The 17,854-nt window shown below is 50.9% G+C and overlaps 1 protein-coding gene and 1 long non-coding RNA gene across 4 annotated transcripts in view; one reads left to right on the forward strand and one right to left on the reverse strand.

Moving 5' to 3' along the window:
- The window catches only part of SLC7A10 (solute carrier family 7 member 10), a 31,114-nt gene extending 24,401 nt beyond the window's left edge, over window positions 1-6,713 (reverse strand). For all 3 annotated transcript variants that reach the window (XM_064159865.1, XM_064159864.1, XM_064159866.1), the window contains exon 1: window positions 6,607-6,713. In XM_064159865.1, coding sequence (XP_064015935.1) covers window positions 6,607-6,691 — 85 coding nt within the window. In that variant the 5' untranslated portion in view covers window positions 6,692-6,713. The remainder of the gene's footprint in view (window positions 1-6,606) is intronic.
- Window positions 6,714-17,854, forward strand: part of LOC135184279 (uncharacterized) — a 127,364-nt gene continuing 116,223 nt past the window's right edge. Inside the window, exons 1-2 of the long non-coding RNA XR_010305949.1 lie at window positions 6,714-6,921; window positions 7,417-7,482. This is a non-coding gene — a long non-coding RNA (uncharacterized LOC135184279). The remainder of the gene's footprint in view (window positions 6,922-7,416; window positions 7,483-17,854) is intronic.

The following is a 17,854-nucleotide window of genomic DNA, read 5'->3' on the forward strand; positions in this document are numbered from 1 at the left end:
TATGTTAGGGATTTTGTTGTTGTTCTGACTTTTTGTATCTGGGGGACTTCTCTCTCTCTCTCTCTTTCTTTTTTTCTATCCTTCCTTCTCTCCTTCTTTTTCTCCTTCTCAACAAGGCCTTTGACACTGTCTGCCACAGCAAACTCCTGGCCAAGCTGGCAGCCCATGGCTTGGACAGGGGCACTCTGTGCTGGGTTAGGAACTGGCTGGAGGGCCAGGCTCAAGAGCGGTGGTGAATGGTGCCACATCCAGTGGGCAGCTGCCACTAGTGCTGCCCCAGGGATCAGTGCTGGGCCCAGTCCTGTTCAATATCTTCATTGATGATCTGGGCCAGGGGATTGAGTCCAGCATCAGTGAGTTTGCAGAGAACACCAAGTTGGGAGCAAGTGTTGATCTGTTGGAGGGTAGGAGAGCCCTGCAGAGGGATCTGGACAGGTTGTGTGGGTGGGCACAGTCCAACGCTATGAGTTTTAACAAGGCCAAGTGCAAGGTTCTGCAGTTTGGTCACAACAACCCCATGCAGTGCTACAGGCTGTGGACAGAGTGGCTGAGAGCAGCCAGGCAGAGAGGGACCTGGGGGTGCTGGTAGAAAGTAGCTGAAGATGAGGGAGCAGTGTGCCCAGGTGGGCAGCAGAGGCAATGGCATCCTGGGCTGGCTCAGGAGCAGTGTGGGCAGCAGGACAAGGGAGGTTCTTCTGCCCCTGTGCTCAGCACTGCTCAGGCCACCCCTTGAGTGCTGTATCCAGTTCTGGGCTCCTCCATTGCAGAGAGATGTTGAGGTGCTGGAAGGTGCCCAGAGAAGGGCAGCAAGGCTGGGGAGGGGCCTGGAGCACAGCCCTGTGAGGAGAGGCTGAGGGAGCTGGGGGTGTGCAGCCTGCAGAAGAGGAGGCTCAGGGCAGACCTCATTGCTGTCTGCAGCTCCCTGAAGGGAGGCTGTAGCCAGGTGGGGTTGGGCTCTGCTGCCAGGCAAGCAGCAACAGAACAAGGAGACACAGCCTCAAGTTGTGCCAGGGGAGGTTCAGTCTGGATGTTAGGAGGAAGTTGTTGGCAGAGAGAGTGATTGGCATTGGAATGGGATGCCCAGGGAGGTGGTGGAGTCACCATCCCTGGAGGAGTCCAAGCCAAGCCTGTCTGAGGCACTTAGTGCCATGGTCTGGTTGATTGCCTAGGGCTGGGTGCTAGGTTGGGCTGGATAAGCTTGGAGGTTTCTTCCAACCTGGGTGATTCTGTGATCCTGTGCTGTGCCAGTTAGCTTGAACAGAATTGGAATGCTGCTTATTTAACCATAACCTGCATTTTTAAAAGAACAAGATGCAGTCCAGAGCTAGCTTCTCAACTATTGCCCTGAAAAACACTCAGTCGTGTATGTCTAAGTACTTTGTATGCTCTACCAGCATGTGCCATGTGGAACTACATGCTCAGAATATCAGGTAGCAAGGTGTGACAGCTAAGGAAGCCTCCTTCTTCTTAGAAAGACTTCCTTGGAGAAACAGAACCACTGAAGCAATCTGTATTACTCACAAGCCAGTGGACAAACCTCGAGGAGCTGTACAAGTGAAATGCTCTGAGAGAGGGAGAAGAGCCTTGCTGCAGCCCCACTGCTTACTGTGCCCTCAGGCAGGGGCAGAGCAATCAGCAGGGAACACCTAGAGATGGGGGTGGGTTTATTCTGTTCTCCTCATCCATATTTCTTTCTGCAGCAGACCTGTAGCTTGGGTGCTACTCTAGTGAGCCCCACTGGGCTTGGACAGGAACAACCTCTTAATGATTTGTCACTTGATAAAGAGATAGATCTGACGGGTGCCAGTTGATTCAATGACTGATTACCAATCCCTTAAGCAGTGATGGCAGAGAGGGTGCATCGAGAAGGTGGCATTAATACTTCTCCATTCTCACTTCAGGTCCTGTCTGTTACAAAGAAATGAGTATGGAGACTGCTCCCCTTTTGGTGTGTTCTCCTTCCCCAGCGTTAAGCTAGCAGGAATTTGCAGAGCATACCGGGACAGCCTGAGGTGAGGAAGCATCTCCACTGTGGGGGAGTTTTTTGGCCTCAGTGCGTCCTGCTAGGGTGGGGTTGGCTGACACCAGCTGTGGGACAGTAAGTGTGTGCTAGTTTCTGGCTAGTGTGGGCAGTCAAGTCCAGAAAGCTGCTTCAGAAGTAGAAATCACTGCACATACTGCTCACTGGCCATCTGAACATAGTTTTGATGGCATCACTGGACTGAACTGGGAAACAATTTATAAGGGATCTTATACCAAGCTTGCATGTGAGTAGAGTAAGTACTGTAAGCATTTTCTAAGCAATGCCAAGTCAGTCGACACAGATAAACTGACTGGAAAATAAGGAGATGTATTCAGCATTAGCTGACATTCTCTTGTGCCTCAGTTTGTAGTCTTCTAGTGGGTTTTACGCAGCCCATAAAACCCCTGGTGGATACAACAGGCTTGACCACAATGCAAGCACAACCCCATGGCTGCTTCCAGGCAGCTTTACAAGAGGCACAAATGAAAGTTGTAAGAGATGTTTTGCTGTTTGGTATAAAGCTACTTGATCTGTACTGAACAGCCAAGCATCTCCTGTTCAACATCTGACACAAGCAACGTGTACATCCAGCTAAGTGTTTGTGCCTCTTGTCAGAACGGTGCTGTGTTGTTCAGACCAAAGAATCAGACTGGCATCAGAGGTTAATCAGGCTGCTGCTTCTAATTCTTGTGCTTTTCTAAAGAACACTGGAATGTGGCAGAAACTACACAGAGCCAAGCCATGGATCTTCTTACTTAGGCTTTCATCTGCAACTGCAGAACTCTCTTTGAAGGCACTGAGTAAGAGTTTCTCTGTATAGCTCATACATGAGCAATAACCTGAGTTACAGACAGTTCTGCAAATGAGACACAAAGGTAGCTGTGCAGAAGGTGCATCAAACAACTTTAAACACAGCATAGATTGCTGCATTTGCTGAAAAAATCCTTATTTGGGTTTCAAGCAATTCTACAGTATCTGTAAGTTATGATCTTGTAAATAACAAAGCACATACATTACTACTTCTAAAGCTGCATTACTTCATCTGAGCATTGGCAAACGGTCTGCAGTGTAACTGAGTATATTACAGGATTATTAATGGCTGGAGCCCGTGAGAGATTTGCTTTCACTTGTACATAACCATGTCTAAGCCAGAGCTGTTTGGGTGCTCCCTACAGCAAGGCTAAGGTACTTTCCAAAACCCTGGCAGAGATGAACTGCCAGAAAGATTTGTTGCTACTACTAAACACTGTGCTCAGTTTTACAGCCATTAAGTATCAGTCTCTTTTTAGCATTAGAACAAAGAGGGTTTGTATTTAGTACCTGCATTTATATGAGGATACTCCACAGAGGGGTCTTCTGCCTCAGCATCAAACACTCTTTGCAAATGGCTTTCTTCTCCAGGAAGGCTTGTTTGCACATAAGCCTGAACTATATAAATAATGAAGGACAGTCTGGTGGTGTGAGAAAGCTGGGCTCTTGGGAGAAGTCAAGAGGACATCCTGTGGGTGGATGTTGCATCCCTAACCCAACGTGGATGCTGCATCCCTAACCTGATGCACTGTGTTCTGCTCTTTTCCTTAGGATTTTCTGTTGGACAAAGTGGCATTTCTTGCAGCAAAGCCTTTCAAACCTCTCTAAGAGTGGATAGAAATCTGCAAGGCTGTCTTCTTGAGAGCACTAGGATGGCACAGCAATTCATTACACTGACATGTATCTCAGTTGTAAGAGTAGTAAGAATATTGTCCTGTAACTCAAAACATGGAAAGAAGATTAAAAAGGAACCCCTGTTTTGCAGGGAATTAGCACAGGCTGCAGGAGCTGCAAGGCGGATGAGGGCTGCCTGAACCAGTAGGTGCCCTATGCTCACAGGGTGGGCTGGGCACCTCCTGAGCTCTAACAGCCACAAACCTGCAGTGTTTAAGCTCGATAAAGTGCTGCAACTGTAGCTAGAGGTACCTGCACCCACTTCCTCAGAAATTTCATGAGGTCCTAATGGACTAGGAAATATTGAGAGACCCTGACATCAGTGGAGTACTCCCAACATACCAGGTAACTTTGTGCTCGCACTTCCAAGCCTTCTCTTTCACCTCATTTCATTGTGCTAGGGAGCACTCAGAAAACAATTTGATTTCCCCACTGCTCCAATTCAAACCATGTGATGCTTTATTTTAAACAAGCACAATTAGTACATAGAAGGCAACCACGACCTCATTAATCCCATATTTCTAGGCTGACACTCACAGTATTTTCCAAATACTCATGTTTCCTCTTCCTGATAGTAATTACTAGATTGTAATTCTCCACATGCATCCTGCAGCTGACTAGAACTGCAGAGCAGTCAGCTAGAGCACAACAGTTGGTGTGTTGCTGGCAGCTCACAGCATCAAGCTTCTATTTGACAGTGCAAAAATATCTCTTCACATTTTCTGTATCTGCAGCACTTCTAAACACTACTTGAACAAAGATAAGTAACAAGAACTTTCTAAAAATCAGGGAGAACAGTCATTCTTTAGCTCCATGCAAAGCAACAGGGTTTTTTTTCAGCAGTGATTTATTTTCTCTTGGTGTTCTCAAGCAATATGGCTTTGCCACAGGACACACTAGAGTTGGAAGTCTAAATCCTTGAAAAGGGTTTCACTCTCCCACTCAAAACCAGGAAATCTGTTATGATGGTTGTCATAAGAGTCACAGTTCTGGAGGCTGTGGCACCAAATACACCTATTTGTTCCCAGCATTTCAGTCCCTTGCAAAGAAGTCTTTGCCCTCTTATGTTTCACCATACAGAAAATTTGTGAGCCAACTGGTTGCCTAACACCAGTTCAAATCCAGCAGTTCAGTGCTTTGCTGAAAGACTCTTAAATAAGATTTCTCCCATTTAACTCCAGTAAGGGCCTGCAAGCTGGTCTGGTGTAAGGTAGGGTCCTGGTTACAGGCTGTTCTGTTATGTGCAGTCACATCCACAGAGCTGTGCTTACACCCTTCCTGTACAGCACTGTTGCTGAAGGCTCCAGAATACGTGATGTGACCTCACACACCTGCACACAAACCAACCAACCCCCAGAACAGGATCCTGAGCTTGTTTTCCAACTGCTTTTATCAAAGTATCGGTGAATTTGCAGCAGAATCTTTAGGCTTCACTTGGCCCTGCAGACAACTTTCTCCTGCACGTGTCCTGCTCAACAGCACTTCACTTTTTCCCAAATGGCAAGACTTTTCCCCACTCAGATGTCTTGATAAGAGACTGTCACAGAATTTATTCTGCATAAGAGTTACGTAGATGCATTTTGCTTGCAACACGTTGCAACTGAGTCAGGTTGATGAAAGGTTGACTGGGAAGGGATCTGGGAGAGCAGGGCAGCAGTCCCGAAACACAATTATCAAATACCAGGACTAAAAAATGATGTCGATGTTATAACTTTTCCCTGTGGTCAGCAGCAACTCAGGCAATACCCGACCCTGTCTGTGCCTCGCTTACAGCACTGTGCCCCATTCTTACACAAGGTCGTCTGTGCTGCAGAAAAGAGATTTTTTTTCCCTCCCTTACATATGCCAAGGAGTAGGATTGCAGTAGGATGGTATGATAACCTACAGGAAGTATGCAGTGAGCTCCTCTTCATCAAGCTTGGAGGCATCGCTCTTGCCAACACAAAGGGGCGTCGCAGCCAATTCTGCTACTGCATCCCTGTGGATGTGGCAGCTCCTGTCGTGCCCACCGCCACCTCCCCAGGCTGCCAGGGACCATGCCCCAGCCGTCACTGCAAATCTCTCCAACAGCTCGTGATGGAGAAGGTAATGTCTGGGTCTTCCCACGGGATTTTGAGGCTGTGTTCATCCAAGCTGCTCATATCTGACTGAGAACCTGCTGCGAACCTGCTCTTCCCCGGCTGTTCCCAACTCAGCCGCTGCTACAAGGGCACGCGGTGGGAGGGTGCTCAGCACCGCCCGCCCCGGGGCTCGGGTTTGGCTCTGTGATGGAGAAGACTCAGCCCCGCTGGCCGCTCCGAAACGCTAAACGGCTCCGCCGGGCATGGCACCGGCTGACGGCGACCGGCGGGCGCGGGGCGCGGAAAGCTAACGGCCATGCCGCCAGCCCCCGCCGGCCTTGCTGCCCGTTTCTGCAGGCCCCGGGTGCTACCTTCCCTCCGGAGAACCCCAGTCTCGGACAGAAGAATCAGCTTTTTTGTGTTAGTCTCGGAGCCCGCGCCGCACCAGCCTTGCCAAATCCAAGGGCCAAGGGGAAAACACTCTGGCAAATGCCCGCTGCTGCGCTCAGCTGCGGAGGGAGCTTTCACTCGCACTTTGCCGGCGCCTCCGGGACCGCGCGTTGCAGGCGACAGCGAAACGCCGTCCCGAGCGCTGCTCAGGGCTGTCGGGCTCATAGAATAGTGTGGGTTGGAAGGGACCTTAAAGACCATCCAGCTCCAACCCCCTGCCGCGCGGCACCGCCGGTAACTCCCCGCACCGGTGCGCGCGGGGAGCTCGCGCCTCGTGCACCTGCCCGCGGGTGCGCTGCGGCACCGCCGGCCCCCGGCCGCCAGCTCGCCGGGCTCAGCCGCGCAGGACGCGCTGCCGCGGGCCCTTACCGATGATGATGGCACAGGCGCTGAGCAGCCCGATCTCCTTCTTCAGCGCCACCCGCTCGGCACCGCGCTGCTCCCCGCCGGCCATCGCTGCCCGCGCCGCTCTGCCCTGCCGCCGCGCATGCGCCGCCCGCGGCCGGGGGTGGGAGAGGGGGTGCGGGCCCGGGGCCGTCCCAAGGGCCCGGCGCTGGGAGCAGTGCCCGGTCCTCCTTGGGGCTCCCCGCAGGGCGGCGGTGCCCAGTCGGCTGCGTATGCCGGGCGTAGCGGCCACCCTTGAGAAGCCGCACAACGCGGGGACACCAAAGTGGGCACAGCTCGGTAAGTGCCGGGCGACCCCTCGGCAGTGTGGTTCGGAAGGCAGCAGGCCGTGCCCTCGCCCCGGCAGCCTGCGCGCCCACAGCTCATTTTGGATGGCTTTGATGAGCCCCTTGCCCAGCTCCGAGTAGGGCTGACTCTCGGCGCCCTCTCTGCGGGCGTCGGCGGGGCGCACCTGCTGCGCTGCAGCTGTGCCAGCGCGGTGGTTTGAAAGGGAAACCCGCAGCGCTTACTGCTGTGACCGGCACTGGCAGCGTGTGCCCAGGTGGGCACGGCCTCCTACCGTTAGTTTCATCTCTCCTGCTTCCCACTTTGTTCCAAACCTCTCTGGAAAGTTTAACAGCACCTCCCCTTCCCAGCTCCCTTGGGCCCTGCGGAGCTTGCACCTGAGGGTTTCCCCAGGTGTTCTTGGGCAGGCAGCTGGCTGTCCATAAGCTGCAGCTGGGGTCATCGTTGGCAAGGTTCGGGGGATAATCAACATTTCCTTTCCTCACACAGGAGCTGGAGCACGAACGCTGGGAAGCTTCACTGCAGTGAACGCAGGAACGCCAAGGCAGCTGTAAGGTAATGCCCTGTGTTAACGACCGCCTGCTCTCACAAACCCCCTGTCGTCCACACGCGTGGGAGGCAAAGTATCACAACACGTGGCACACACAGGGTGTGTGGGAAACCACAGGGTACACCGTGGTGTGCACCTCCCAGGTTCCCTCCCTTGGACATGGAACCCTACAGGTGGGGAGTAGGACAGGTTCTCTTGGATTCACTCCACTCCAGGACAGTTCCTTCACAGCTGAAGCACAGGCCTGGCATTGCCAATCCCTGCTGCTCATTTCATTCACCGTTTGTCTTTGGCCTTCTTCAAAGCCAGAGAGAAGGACCAAGTGACCTGCTCTGTCTCTTCCTCCTGTTCTGTGATACCTTTGCTTCATCCTTATCTTTTGCCAGAGAAGCTGCTTTCTTTGCATGTTTCTTTTTCCGTACAGGGGTAGCAGATCTCGGCACAGGCTGGTTCTCTGCCATGCCTGTTGGTCTGTCTGTAAGCCTGGAGACCTTCTCTTGCCCCTGAGCCCTCTGAACACTGATGAGAAGGGTTAGGGTTTTTTCAAATGTTCTGGGCAGTTTTGGGGCTTTGCTAGGGAGGATGCTGAGTATCCACACACATGCACATGCCTGCTGATAGAAATGCTTGGCTCTGTGATCGTGCCTCCTTGATGAAAGTCACAAGGCATGACTAGGTGCCCTTACTGTTACATGTCCAAGTATTCTGTTGCTAATAACTAAAACACCTAACAGGGCAGCGCCAGAAAATTCTTCTTAGTGGAAGCAGCCAACAAGCCATTAAAACTGAACCAAGTGAGGAATCTTAAGGGCATTGTCTTCCTATCCAACTTCATATCAGGTGCATTTTGAACAGTGCTAAAAGAGCAGAGCTGGCCCAGGAGAGTTGTGGGGTGAGATCTCAGCTTCATCCCAATAAAACCTCTTGCAGCAGAAACATTCATGAACTGGCACCCTTGTCTATGGCTCAGCAGGGCCAGGATATTGCAAGTTACAGCTTAGTTTTGGTACCAGATCCTGTTTTGCAAGTTTCATCCTAGAGGGCAGCATCCAAGTCTTTGCTTTTGTGTGGGGCTGCTCCCAGATGGAATAAGCAACCTTCATGGCTGGGCATCCAGTGCTGCCCTGGGCTGGGACAGTGGCGACTCAGCTCCTTGGCTGCCCACCTGGTAGTGGTTTGATGAATGTCAAAAGGGGTCTGTGCCCATGCTCTGGGAGATGAAGATGGGAGTATATGATTTGCTCAGGGTTTGCAGCAATGTTTTAGTTGGTGTTTATTTGTGTGTCTGCCAGAAGGTGTGTCCAGGTGCAGGTAATGGGCTGGTGAGCAGCCCAGCCTGCTGACCGTGGGCTGGGTGAAGCTGGCTGGCTGCTGGAAGAGGCTGGTGGCTGTGCAGCAGCAGCAGAGTCTCTTTGGGCCGCATGCAGCTAAGTGTGTGGTGTCTGGGGTAATGGCTATGGGTGAGGGCACAGAGACAAGAAATATGTGCTGGAGACTTAGGGTTGTGGCCCCAGACCCTTGCAGAGTACTTTGTTTTTATTGGTCCTTGGAAAGAAGACAAATTGTTTTCCTAAATCCACATACGGGACACTGATTTGTGATTCTTTCACCAGTGAGTGCATTCTAAGTGACTTCTCTTTTCAAAGCTTGCAGTGTTTTACTCTTGCTGAAGGAGTAATCAGGTGGATGTTTACCACCTGAGCTTTTGATGTGCCCACATCCATAGCAAAACACAGGAGTGCAAACCAGCAGAGGGCCAGAGACCTGCTGGGAAAGACAGCAGTGCTGAAAGCTGCCCACAGGAACAGCCAAAAGGGTTTTTTTTCTTTTCAAAAATGTTTTTAGAGTGCCTGCCTGCTTCAGTGTGCTCTTTGCATGAGGGTGAAGAGAGGCCTTTTCTCTTTTTGTGGTGCTGTTGGCTTCTTATTTAGGTTGCATATTCCGTCCTGTTGTTAATACAGTTCCAAAACGAGCAAGTGAGAGGACATGTACATTCTAATTACTAGTTATCTGAGGCAGCTCTCAGAGCAAAGCCTTCTTTTCCAGTGTTTTGGGTCTAAACATGCTGTATCTCCTTGAATGACAAAATGTTAGTAAGCAAAAAAGCCAAAGTTCTTTGTAGGAAGGCAATTGCTGCATAGCAACTGCACAGAGAGGATGCAAGGAAGCCTGCATGCGTTGCTCTTCTGTTGCTCTTTTTGTCCTCATTTTCTCCGTGTTCTGAAATGTACAGAAATGACTCAGGGTGCTGGAACCAGTTCTTTGGTTCAGTGCTACTAATGCTCTGAGAAAGGCAAGCAAGCAAGGTAGCTTGTGTTTTCTGTGTTGGAAAGGAATAGTAAAGGGGCTTTAATGTGCCGTTGGCACAGGGATGCTGCAGTTGGGTTGGCAAAGGACTATGGCCTGTGAGGGGTGTGAAGCGTCTGGGAAGGGAGCAAGGTTGCAGAAACAAAGATTTTCCGCAGCAGATGAGTTCTTCCCAGCCTCACCCAGTGTCTGTGTCCATCCGAACAAATGTCTGCTGTCTTAAAATATAACCAGGCCTGCAAAACTGAACCACACCATAGCTGCCTAAACACAATTCAGCTTTGAATTCAGTGGGGCCACCGTGAAGGGCAGACAGCTGGGCAGTAGTTACCTGGAGAGAGAAACCAGCTTGTAGTGCTCTCTAGATAAAGCACTGGCTTGACTGGTTTAGCAGAAGGAGATCTGGGGAGTAATGGGGTTGTAAAGTGATTCATAATTGCTAATAAACTTGAGAGTAAGGTTTGCCACATTGGATAGTGTCTGTGGGAAGTCTGCTGTGTCCACACAAAATATAGGAGTCTGGGGTGGGCTGCCCTTACAGATGTGTCCTGAACAAAGCCCATGGCAGAGAAGTTTGGCCAGCCTGCAGCTAATGGCTGCAGGGTGCCACTGCAGTAGGGTTGCTCTTACTCTGTGCTGCTTCACCTTTCCGTGGCAGGACAGAAGTTTGTAGGATGAAGACCAGGAACACAAGCAAGACAAAGGCTCCTTTACTGGGAGGTAACATCACTGAGTGGGTATCTTCTGAAACCTTTTCCTCTGTAATGCGAGTGAGTCCTAAGAGGCAGCCCTGAATGTAGCCATGGGCAAGTGGATGAGTCGCTTGTGGAAAGCATCCTTTGCGCCAGTGCCTTGCTCTGTGGCAGGCAGTCTCTATATGACTGAAGTGGACAACTCTGTGCTTTGTGTTTCTAGTTGCACCATCCTGTGTCTCTGTGTTTATGGGGAGCTGTACTAGAGGCCGTGTTAGTGTGTGACACCAGTAACTGAGTGAGGCAGTGGGGGTGTGCAGGTGAGAAGGGCAGGCAGCATATTTTCCTCTGGTCCAATAAAGGAGGAAATTGTCCAGCATAGCTTTTTTGGGTATTGAGTTCTCTCTGCAATAATGGCAACAGGAAAAAGGTTCCTCCAAGTGTACAACAGTCCTGGAAGAGGCCAAAGAGGCTCATGCAAATGAGCTAAGTGTGTGAACCAGGTGAAAGCAATTTGTAAGTAAATGTAATCTTAATAATTTATTGCTTATGCTTCTGTCATCCTCCTTGGTTCTCACACAGTTCATTCACAACAGATGTGCCCTTTTATGTTAGTACCTTGCCAAATGATGGCGTGAGGCCTGAGTGCCTGGAACACGTGAGCTGTTCTCTACAGCAGGTATGAAGATCCTCCACGCCCTCCACTGCCTTGCCCTGCACTGCTCTCCAGGACAATTTCAACTTGGTGTGCCAAGGGGCAGGTGGAGTTTTCCTTCACTGACTCATGAGGATCAGCAGGTGCTGGAAATGCAGGGACATATATGGAAATCCAGCAACCCTCTTTAAGCCTGAATGCCCTGTGGCATGCAGTGAGGCAGAAGAAGGTCTGTGTTTGGCATAGACCATTCCACTGGCTCTGCTGTTGTTGCAGGATTTTGGGAAGAGCCCCATTCATGTTGTTAAGGGGCAGAAATAGAACAAGAGCTGGAGCTGGCAAGTGCATGATCTTCAGGCTTTCAGCAGTGGCTTCTGAGCAGGCTGAACTTGGAGCCCATTCCAGGTTTGGTGAATAGGGACCTGGATGGATAATTGGAAAGGCAGGCTGAGAATCCTGCTTCAGCCAAGCTCTCTGGTCTGAGCTGTTTCTGACAGTCAAGTCAGAATCCTGCAATCTGTTGCAGTCATTGGGTGCTGGGAAGAGCCTTAACAGGCAACACTGGGCTGACTGATGCCATGCTTGCATGGGCCTCTGCAAGAGCTGGGAACTTTAATCCCATGATTTAAGAAGCTCAGGAGATTCTTCAGGAAATATCACTGTTTGGAGCTCCTCTAGGAGGAATGTGGGTCTTGGACACAGCAGAGGCTTGCCTGGTATTAATAGCTCCCTCCACAGCCTCCTCAAAGGGCACTATCTTGGCAATGTGTGGAAAAGTAGGGGCCAGATCCTTCGCTGCACTTGCAGCTCCCTCTGAACCACAGATTCTGGCCAGGATGTTTGCTGTCTTTCAGGCCAGTCATTCAGAGAGATGAACAGCTGAAGTCATCCTGAATTTTATTCTGCACTTTCATATCTGCAGTTGCTCTCAGCTTGGTGCATTTGTAACATCTTGGTCTCGGTTTGGTCATTCAGAATAAAAAATAGTGGTTCCTGGAAAGATTTCGGGGCCCACATAATGAAATCTCTCTCCAGGTGGTCAGTGCCTTGCGAGTGAGTTGTCCGGGGGGCGCTAGGGGTCTCCGTTCTTTCAGCCAATTACACAGGTAACGCGCAGGCGTCACCTGGCGCTTACGTCTTTTTGGCTTGCTTATGAAGCTGACAGGTTGTGCAGAGTTAAAAGCTCTAGTTTAAAGGAAATTAATTCACATCTACCACTTCTCCTTTCTGCTGAAACGAGTTTCTTGTCGGACACGACACCCCAGGCCGGAGCCGTGCCGCTGGCTGTGAGCTCCTGTGGTGCTCTGAGCGGCTCAGTAGATGGCGCTGTGGGGCCGCAGCGCAGCGTCGCAGGCTGCCTCCTGCTGACGCGCTCGTTCCGCTGGGCTCCGCGCCTCGCCTTCCCATTGAAATTGCCACCGCGGTCAAAGTCGTCTTGCAGTGCGTATGAGTTCCGAGTTCCACTTGTTCTGAAAACAAAACCTCTAGCTGTTCTTTAGCATATGTTTGCAAGGCACAGTTTGTGCAGCGCCCCGGTGTGGGAATGAGCCGCAGCTGCAGCACCTTCCAGTGCTGGCCGTGCGATGCTCCTGGGTGCCTGTGCCTGGGGCGTGGAGACGCAAAACAGGAAAAGCAGAGGCCCAGGGATGGTTCTGCTGTATCCTCACACAACCATCACCACTGGCCCTGAATAAGGTATAGTTTGTTCTCAGGACTTCATGTGCAGTAGTTTCTGCGTGGCTCTGGCTCTGGCTCTGGCATTCTGTTTCTAACTGTGCTGGAGCTGCCTGAACCCACACCGAGTGCTTCACTTGACAGCAGCTCGTGGCTGCAGTTGGGACCTGTTGGCTGTGCCCTTGCCGAGTGCCCTGCATGGCTGTCTGGCTGTGCCAGTATGCTCTTAGCCTGCACTCCAGATGCTGGGGCAGAGCAGCTCTCTGCTTGTGGAGGGTAAGTCAGCTGCCAGAGGACATCCCTCGGCTGCTAGCCAGAAGGTTTACCTCTGAGACATGATGGGGCAGGCTTCTGCTCCTTGCCTTTTGAATACTGTCTTTCTGATAATCGATTGTGTCAAGGCAGTCAGTTGTGTGGAACTTAACCTGCTCTGGGTTTGCCTTTGAAAGGATGCCAGTTAGCTCCCTTCATCCAGGATTCTGGAGCTCCCTCTCAACTCCTCCTGACCTGTGCGTACTCTTGAGCTTTCCAGGACGGAATAAAACACGTTGGCTGAGCCACCTGGTAGTGGTTTGAACCAACTTGTTTGACTTTGCCCTAGAAGTGCTTACACAGCCCGTTCCTGGGTCTCAGCTGGGAAGTGTTACCCAGCAGGCGAGCAGCCCATTTCTAAATGGGCTGTGAATTTGTGCCCTGGGTAAGGGGCTTGGTATGGGTTCTGAGCTTTCCCTGAAGAGAGAGGAGTGCTCCTCTGGTTCCAGTGGAGGAGTGCTGTGAGAAGCTGTCCTGTCCCAGCTACTAGCTAAGGTATTTTCCTGCAGTGAGGTGTTCCCTGTGTGCAGCACAGCTGGGGCTGCTGTGCCTGCAAGTGTCCAACAGAGCTGCATGCTGTGCTGCACAGGGATTCTGACAGCAGCTCTGGGTGGAGGCTCCACAGGAGAACCTTCTCCTGTTGTGTACTCCAGAGAATGGCGAAGCCACTTGGGCACACCAGGTTGAAATACTAAGCAGCTTTTCCCTTTTGCTGTTAGTAAGCTGGTGTATCTGCTGTGTCTGGAGCAGTAAGGAAACTTCCCCAATCCTGAGCCATACCGTATGCCTGCACTGGAGCAGAGCAGCACAGCTGGAACATGCATCCTGCTCTTCACTTAACATATTGGGGAGTCTTTGGAGAGAGAACCAAAAATAAAGTAGGTGATGCTGTTCTCCAGGAGCTCCTCTCCATGCAAAGTGAGGAGCTGTGTGCCTGGAGTTCATTCACATCCCCTGCAGTACTCACCTATTAAAGTTCACAGAAACTGCACTGTAAACCAGCTGGAACAATTTTTATTAAATCGTTTTCTCTGGTGAACAGGGAAAACAGAGCTGCAAGGAGGTTAAAATCTGGGCTTGGCTTCCCCACTAATGACGAAGTCAGGCCCTAGAATTTGCTGAGACAGATGACAGGCTTTCGCAAGCAGGGCAGCCCTGCACCCCTCCTCTGCTCGCTGCAGGTGCACTCAAGGCACTGAGCTGCTCTTGGCCTTTGCTCACGCACAAGGTGGAGCAAGAGGGAGGAGTGGGTAGTGCTGCACACCTGTCCCATCAAGTGCACCAGGAGAGTACCACCAAACCCTTCTTTGCTTGCACTGCTTGGAGAATGCAGACTCCAAGACTCCTGCAGCACTGTCGCTGGTGATCTTGCAGTATTGGGTGGCCATCTGTAGTCTGCCATCCTTGGCTGGTTCCCAGGCAGAACAATGGGTGCTTAAAGGAAAGCTGTGGAGCAGGGGTGCCATGGGTAGGTGGGGTTGCTAGTGAGCCCTTTCATTCACTTCTGCTCTGTGCCTCAGATGGGGGAGCACTGAATGATGCTCAGACACTGGTGCTTAATGTGATCTTGGGCAAGATTCTTACCTCTCTGGACTGGCTCACCCATCTCTAAAGCAGATGTCTCCTTCCCGTGGCAATCTGCCCACTGACCTGTAGCCTTACCTGTTGTGTCATCCTTTGGCATTCTCACTGCTGGGATCTTCCAAGGGGAGGAGGGCCAGGATGCCTTTTCTTTATGTCAGGCTCTGACAGTGTCATCACAGGGCTATGGCATTTGCTGCACAGTGAAGTATCCCAAACGTTTAGGATGATTTTTCTCCTGCTTGCCCTTTCCCCTAGGCTTAGGCTCTTCAGGTGTTGCCTGACAAAACCCAGGAGGGGGTTGTGTGCTGCGAGACTTTCTGGCTATGGTTCTTGGTAGGATTACCAAGAGTGCAGAGGGCCCTGAGCAGACTGCTCAGAGGCAAGTCAAAGCAGAAGATTCTCCAAGGCACCACGTTTCTTCTTTCTGGAGCAACTTGCCAGCAAAGGAGGGGGTTGCTGTTGGATAGCAGCTGGGCTGTTCTCTGTGTGTGTGCAGCTGGCCAAGCATCCTTCATGTGAACACATCAACCTTTGGAAAGATGCAGTTTAAGCCAGGTGTTGGAATTTACTTACTGTCTGCACATCACAATAAGGACATAGAATCATAGAATGGTTTAGGTTGGAAGGGACCTCAAAGCTCATCCAGTCCCAACCCCCCTGCCATAGGCAGGGACACCTCCCACTAGAACAGGTCGCTCAAGGCCTCATCCAACTTGGCCTTGAACACCTCCAGGGAGGGAACAGCCACAGCCTCCCTGGGCAACCTGTGCCAGTGTCTCACCACCCTCACTGCAAACAACTTCTTCCTAACATCCAGTTTAAATCTCCCCTCTGCCAGTTTAAACCCATTACTACTCATCCTGTCATTACAAGACCTTGTCGATAGTCCCTCCCCATCCCTTCTGTATCTCCCTTCAAATACTGGAAGGTGTCCTCGAAGCCTTCCCTTCTCCAGGCTGCAGAGCCCCAGCTCTTGTTGCCTGTCCTCATAGCAGAGCTGCTGCAGCCCTCTGAGTATCTTCATGGCCCTGGCAGATGAATTCATAGACAAGTGAAAGGCTGTCTTTCAGAGAGGAAGACCAGAACCTGCTGCTCACTCTGGTGGTCACCAGCAGTGTTCTGCGTGTTCACACAACAAATGTTGCTATAGGATGCCTTTGTGCATTCTGATCATTTTCTTCCTCCTTTCAGACATGGGAGACATGGGCAGATGTACCTTCAGCATGGCTGCAAACCCTGATTTTCATGGGAAGCCTTGCTCAAAAGAGCAGTGTCCAAGGGCAGGTAGTGCTGAAGAACCAAGGTGCACAAGTCCAGCGCTACATGGTGTGTGGTGCTGAAAGAAGCCATCAGCTGTGGCACTGTAGGACAGCAGACTGCACAGCAGGTGCCATTCATGAGACTTGCTCAAGTGCTTTGTGCCCGCCTGTGGCATGTAGAATATTTTCAGCTGGAAAGTCTCACATTGTTGAGTGCTGTAGTGTCTCAGGAACAGCTCAGGGAGCTGCTGACAGCTCAGACACATTGCTCTTCCTCCACCTGAGCTGTTGGTCATTCAAGCTGAACTGAAAGCTCTTTGGAGCTCTGTGGAAGCCAGCAACAAATCGAAGAACCTTGTTTAGCTTGGCTGTGGCTGAATGCTGCACTTCCTTGTGAAGCTTGGTTTACTCCTGTGATTCACAAACTTCTGCTTCTCTTCCCTGACAATCCCTGAGATGAGCTCTTGAACTAAAGGGAGCAAACATCATCTTCTGAAGTGCTGGTGCTTCTCAGAGGAACAATGGCAGGTGTGTGCAGAAGGCCAAGGCCAGGCATGCTGGATGGACACCTGCATGTGTCTCTCTGCTGACCCAGCATGGCTTGTTGGTGGCACCAGGTGCTGCATGGGTTTCAAGTTACTCACCCCCCTAAAGGCTAAGGAGCACAAAATGCTTTGCAAGGACTAGGACGCAGCAGGTATGAAGGTGTTCCCTCTGGTACCTGATGTTAAGTGCTACCAGTGCTGAACGCCCTCTGGAGCTGAGTCCTTCCACTTCTGCTGGTCTCTAGTCACAGTACTGGCCATCTTCATTTGCATGTCTCCTGTCTGTGCTTCCCACGTATCCACACACATTTTAGCTGCTGTGGACAGGGCACACACAGACCTGGGCAGGACTTTTGTTTGACTAGGGGCTTCCTGTAAATGGCAACCAGAGGGCCTAGCCCATCCCTGTGGCACAAGCTTTTAAAGTCCCATTATTGCTCTGAATCACACCTTTGTCTCCACACCCTGAGTCAGGTATTAAAATAAAACTGTGGGAAATAATAAACCCCAGTTATATGAATGTGTTTTTTATTATAAGAGTTCTTAAGGGGTTTTTATTACTGCTTTGAGGCCAGCTCATCATCTTGTGTTATGTTCATTGCAAAAGGCTTTGCTCCAATCCCTGTTCACTTGAAGGGAAAGGAACTCAGTGCACAGAGAGAAGAGCAGCTCCTTGCTGGCATCCATTCTCTTGTCCTCAGCATGCCTCAGTCTCTACCACAGCTGCTCTACAAGAGCCCTCTGGGGTGGGTGGTGTTCCAGGGAAGTTGACCGGGCAAGTCTGCAGAAGACAGCTCGAGTAAGAGGGGGGTCAGGGTGAGTTCTCTTGAAGTCTCATGTGTAGCAATCTAGTTTGTGGCCTCTATGGCTCCAGCTGCTCCTGACAGGAGCTCCTGTCCTTTGTCAAGCAGATTGGAAACAGTCTGCAGCTTTGCCAAAGTCCCACCTTTCATCCTTGGCACACTGTTTCTCCATCTCAGAGGAGTAGAAGATTGGAGGGGGAAGTTAGACAGAGGTGGCAGAAGTCATGTTTGTGTTTGCCAACTAGAAAAGTGGGTTGAAAAAGCAGTCATCACAAGACCATGTTTCTGTTATCCATGCTTTGCAGCTTCCGTTTTAGATCCTACTTGTTGACCATGCCAGTACCAGGACTCCTGAGTCCTTGATCAAATATCATCCATGCCATTTTCTTTCATCCTCCAAAGCAGCTGAATGCACAGAAGCTAACTGTGTCCTATCAGTGTTTCACTGGAGCCTGGAGACACACCACAATAAAAGAACTCCTCTCTGCAGCTCTGGCCTCCATTTCCAAACCTATTCCTTTATTCCCTTCCTGTCTCCCTACTTTC

Source organism: Pogoniulus pusillus, chromosome 20 (genome assembly GCF_015220805.1).
Source record: "Pogoniulus pusillus isolate bPogPus1 chromosome 20, bPogPus1.pri, whole genome shotgun sequence".
Taxonomy (NCBI): Eukaryota; Metazoa; Chordata; class Aves; order Piciformes; family Lybiidae; genus Pogoniulus; species Pogoniulus pusillus.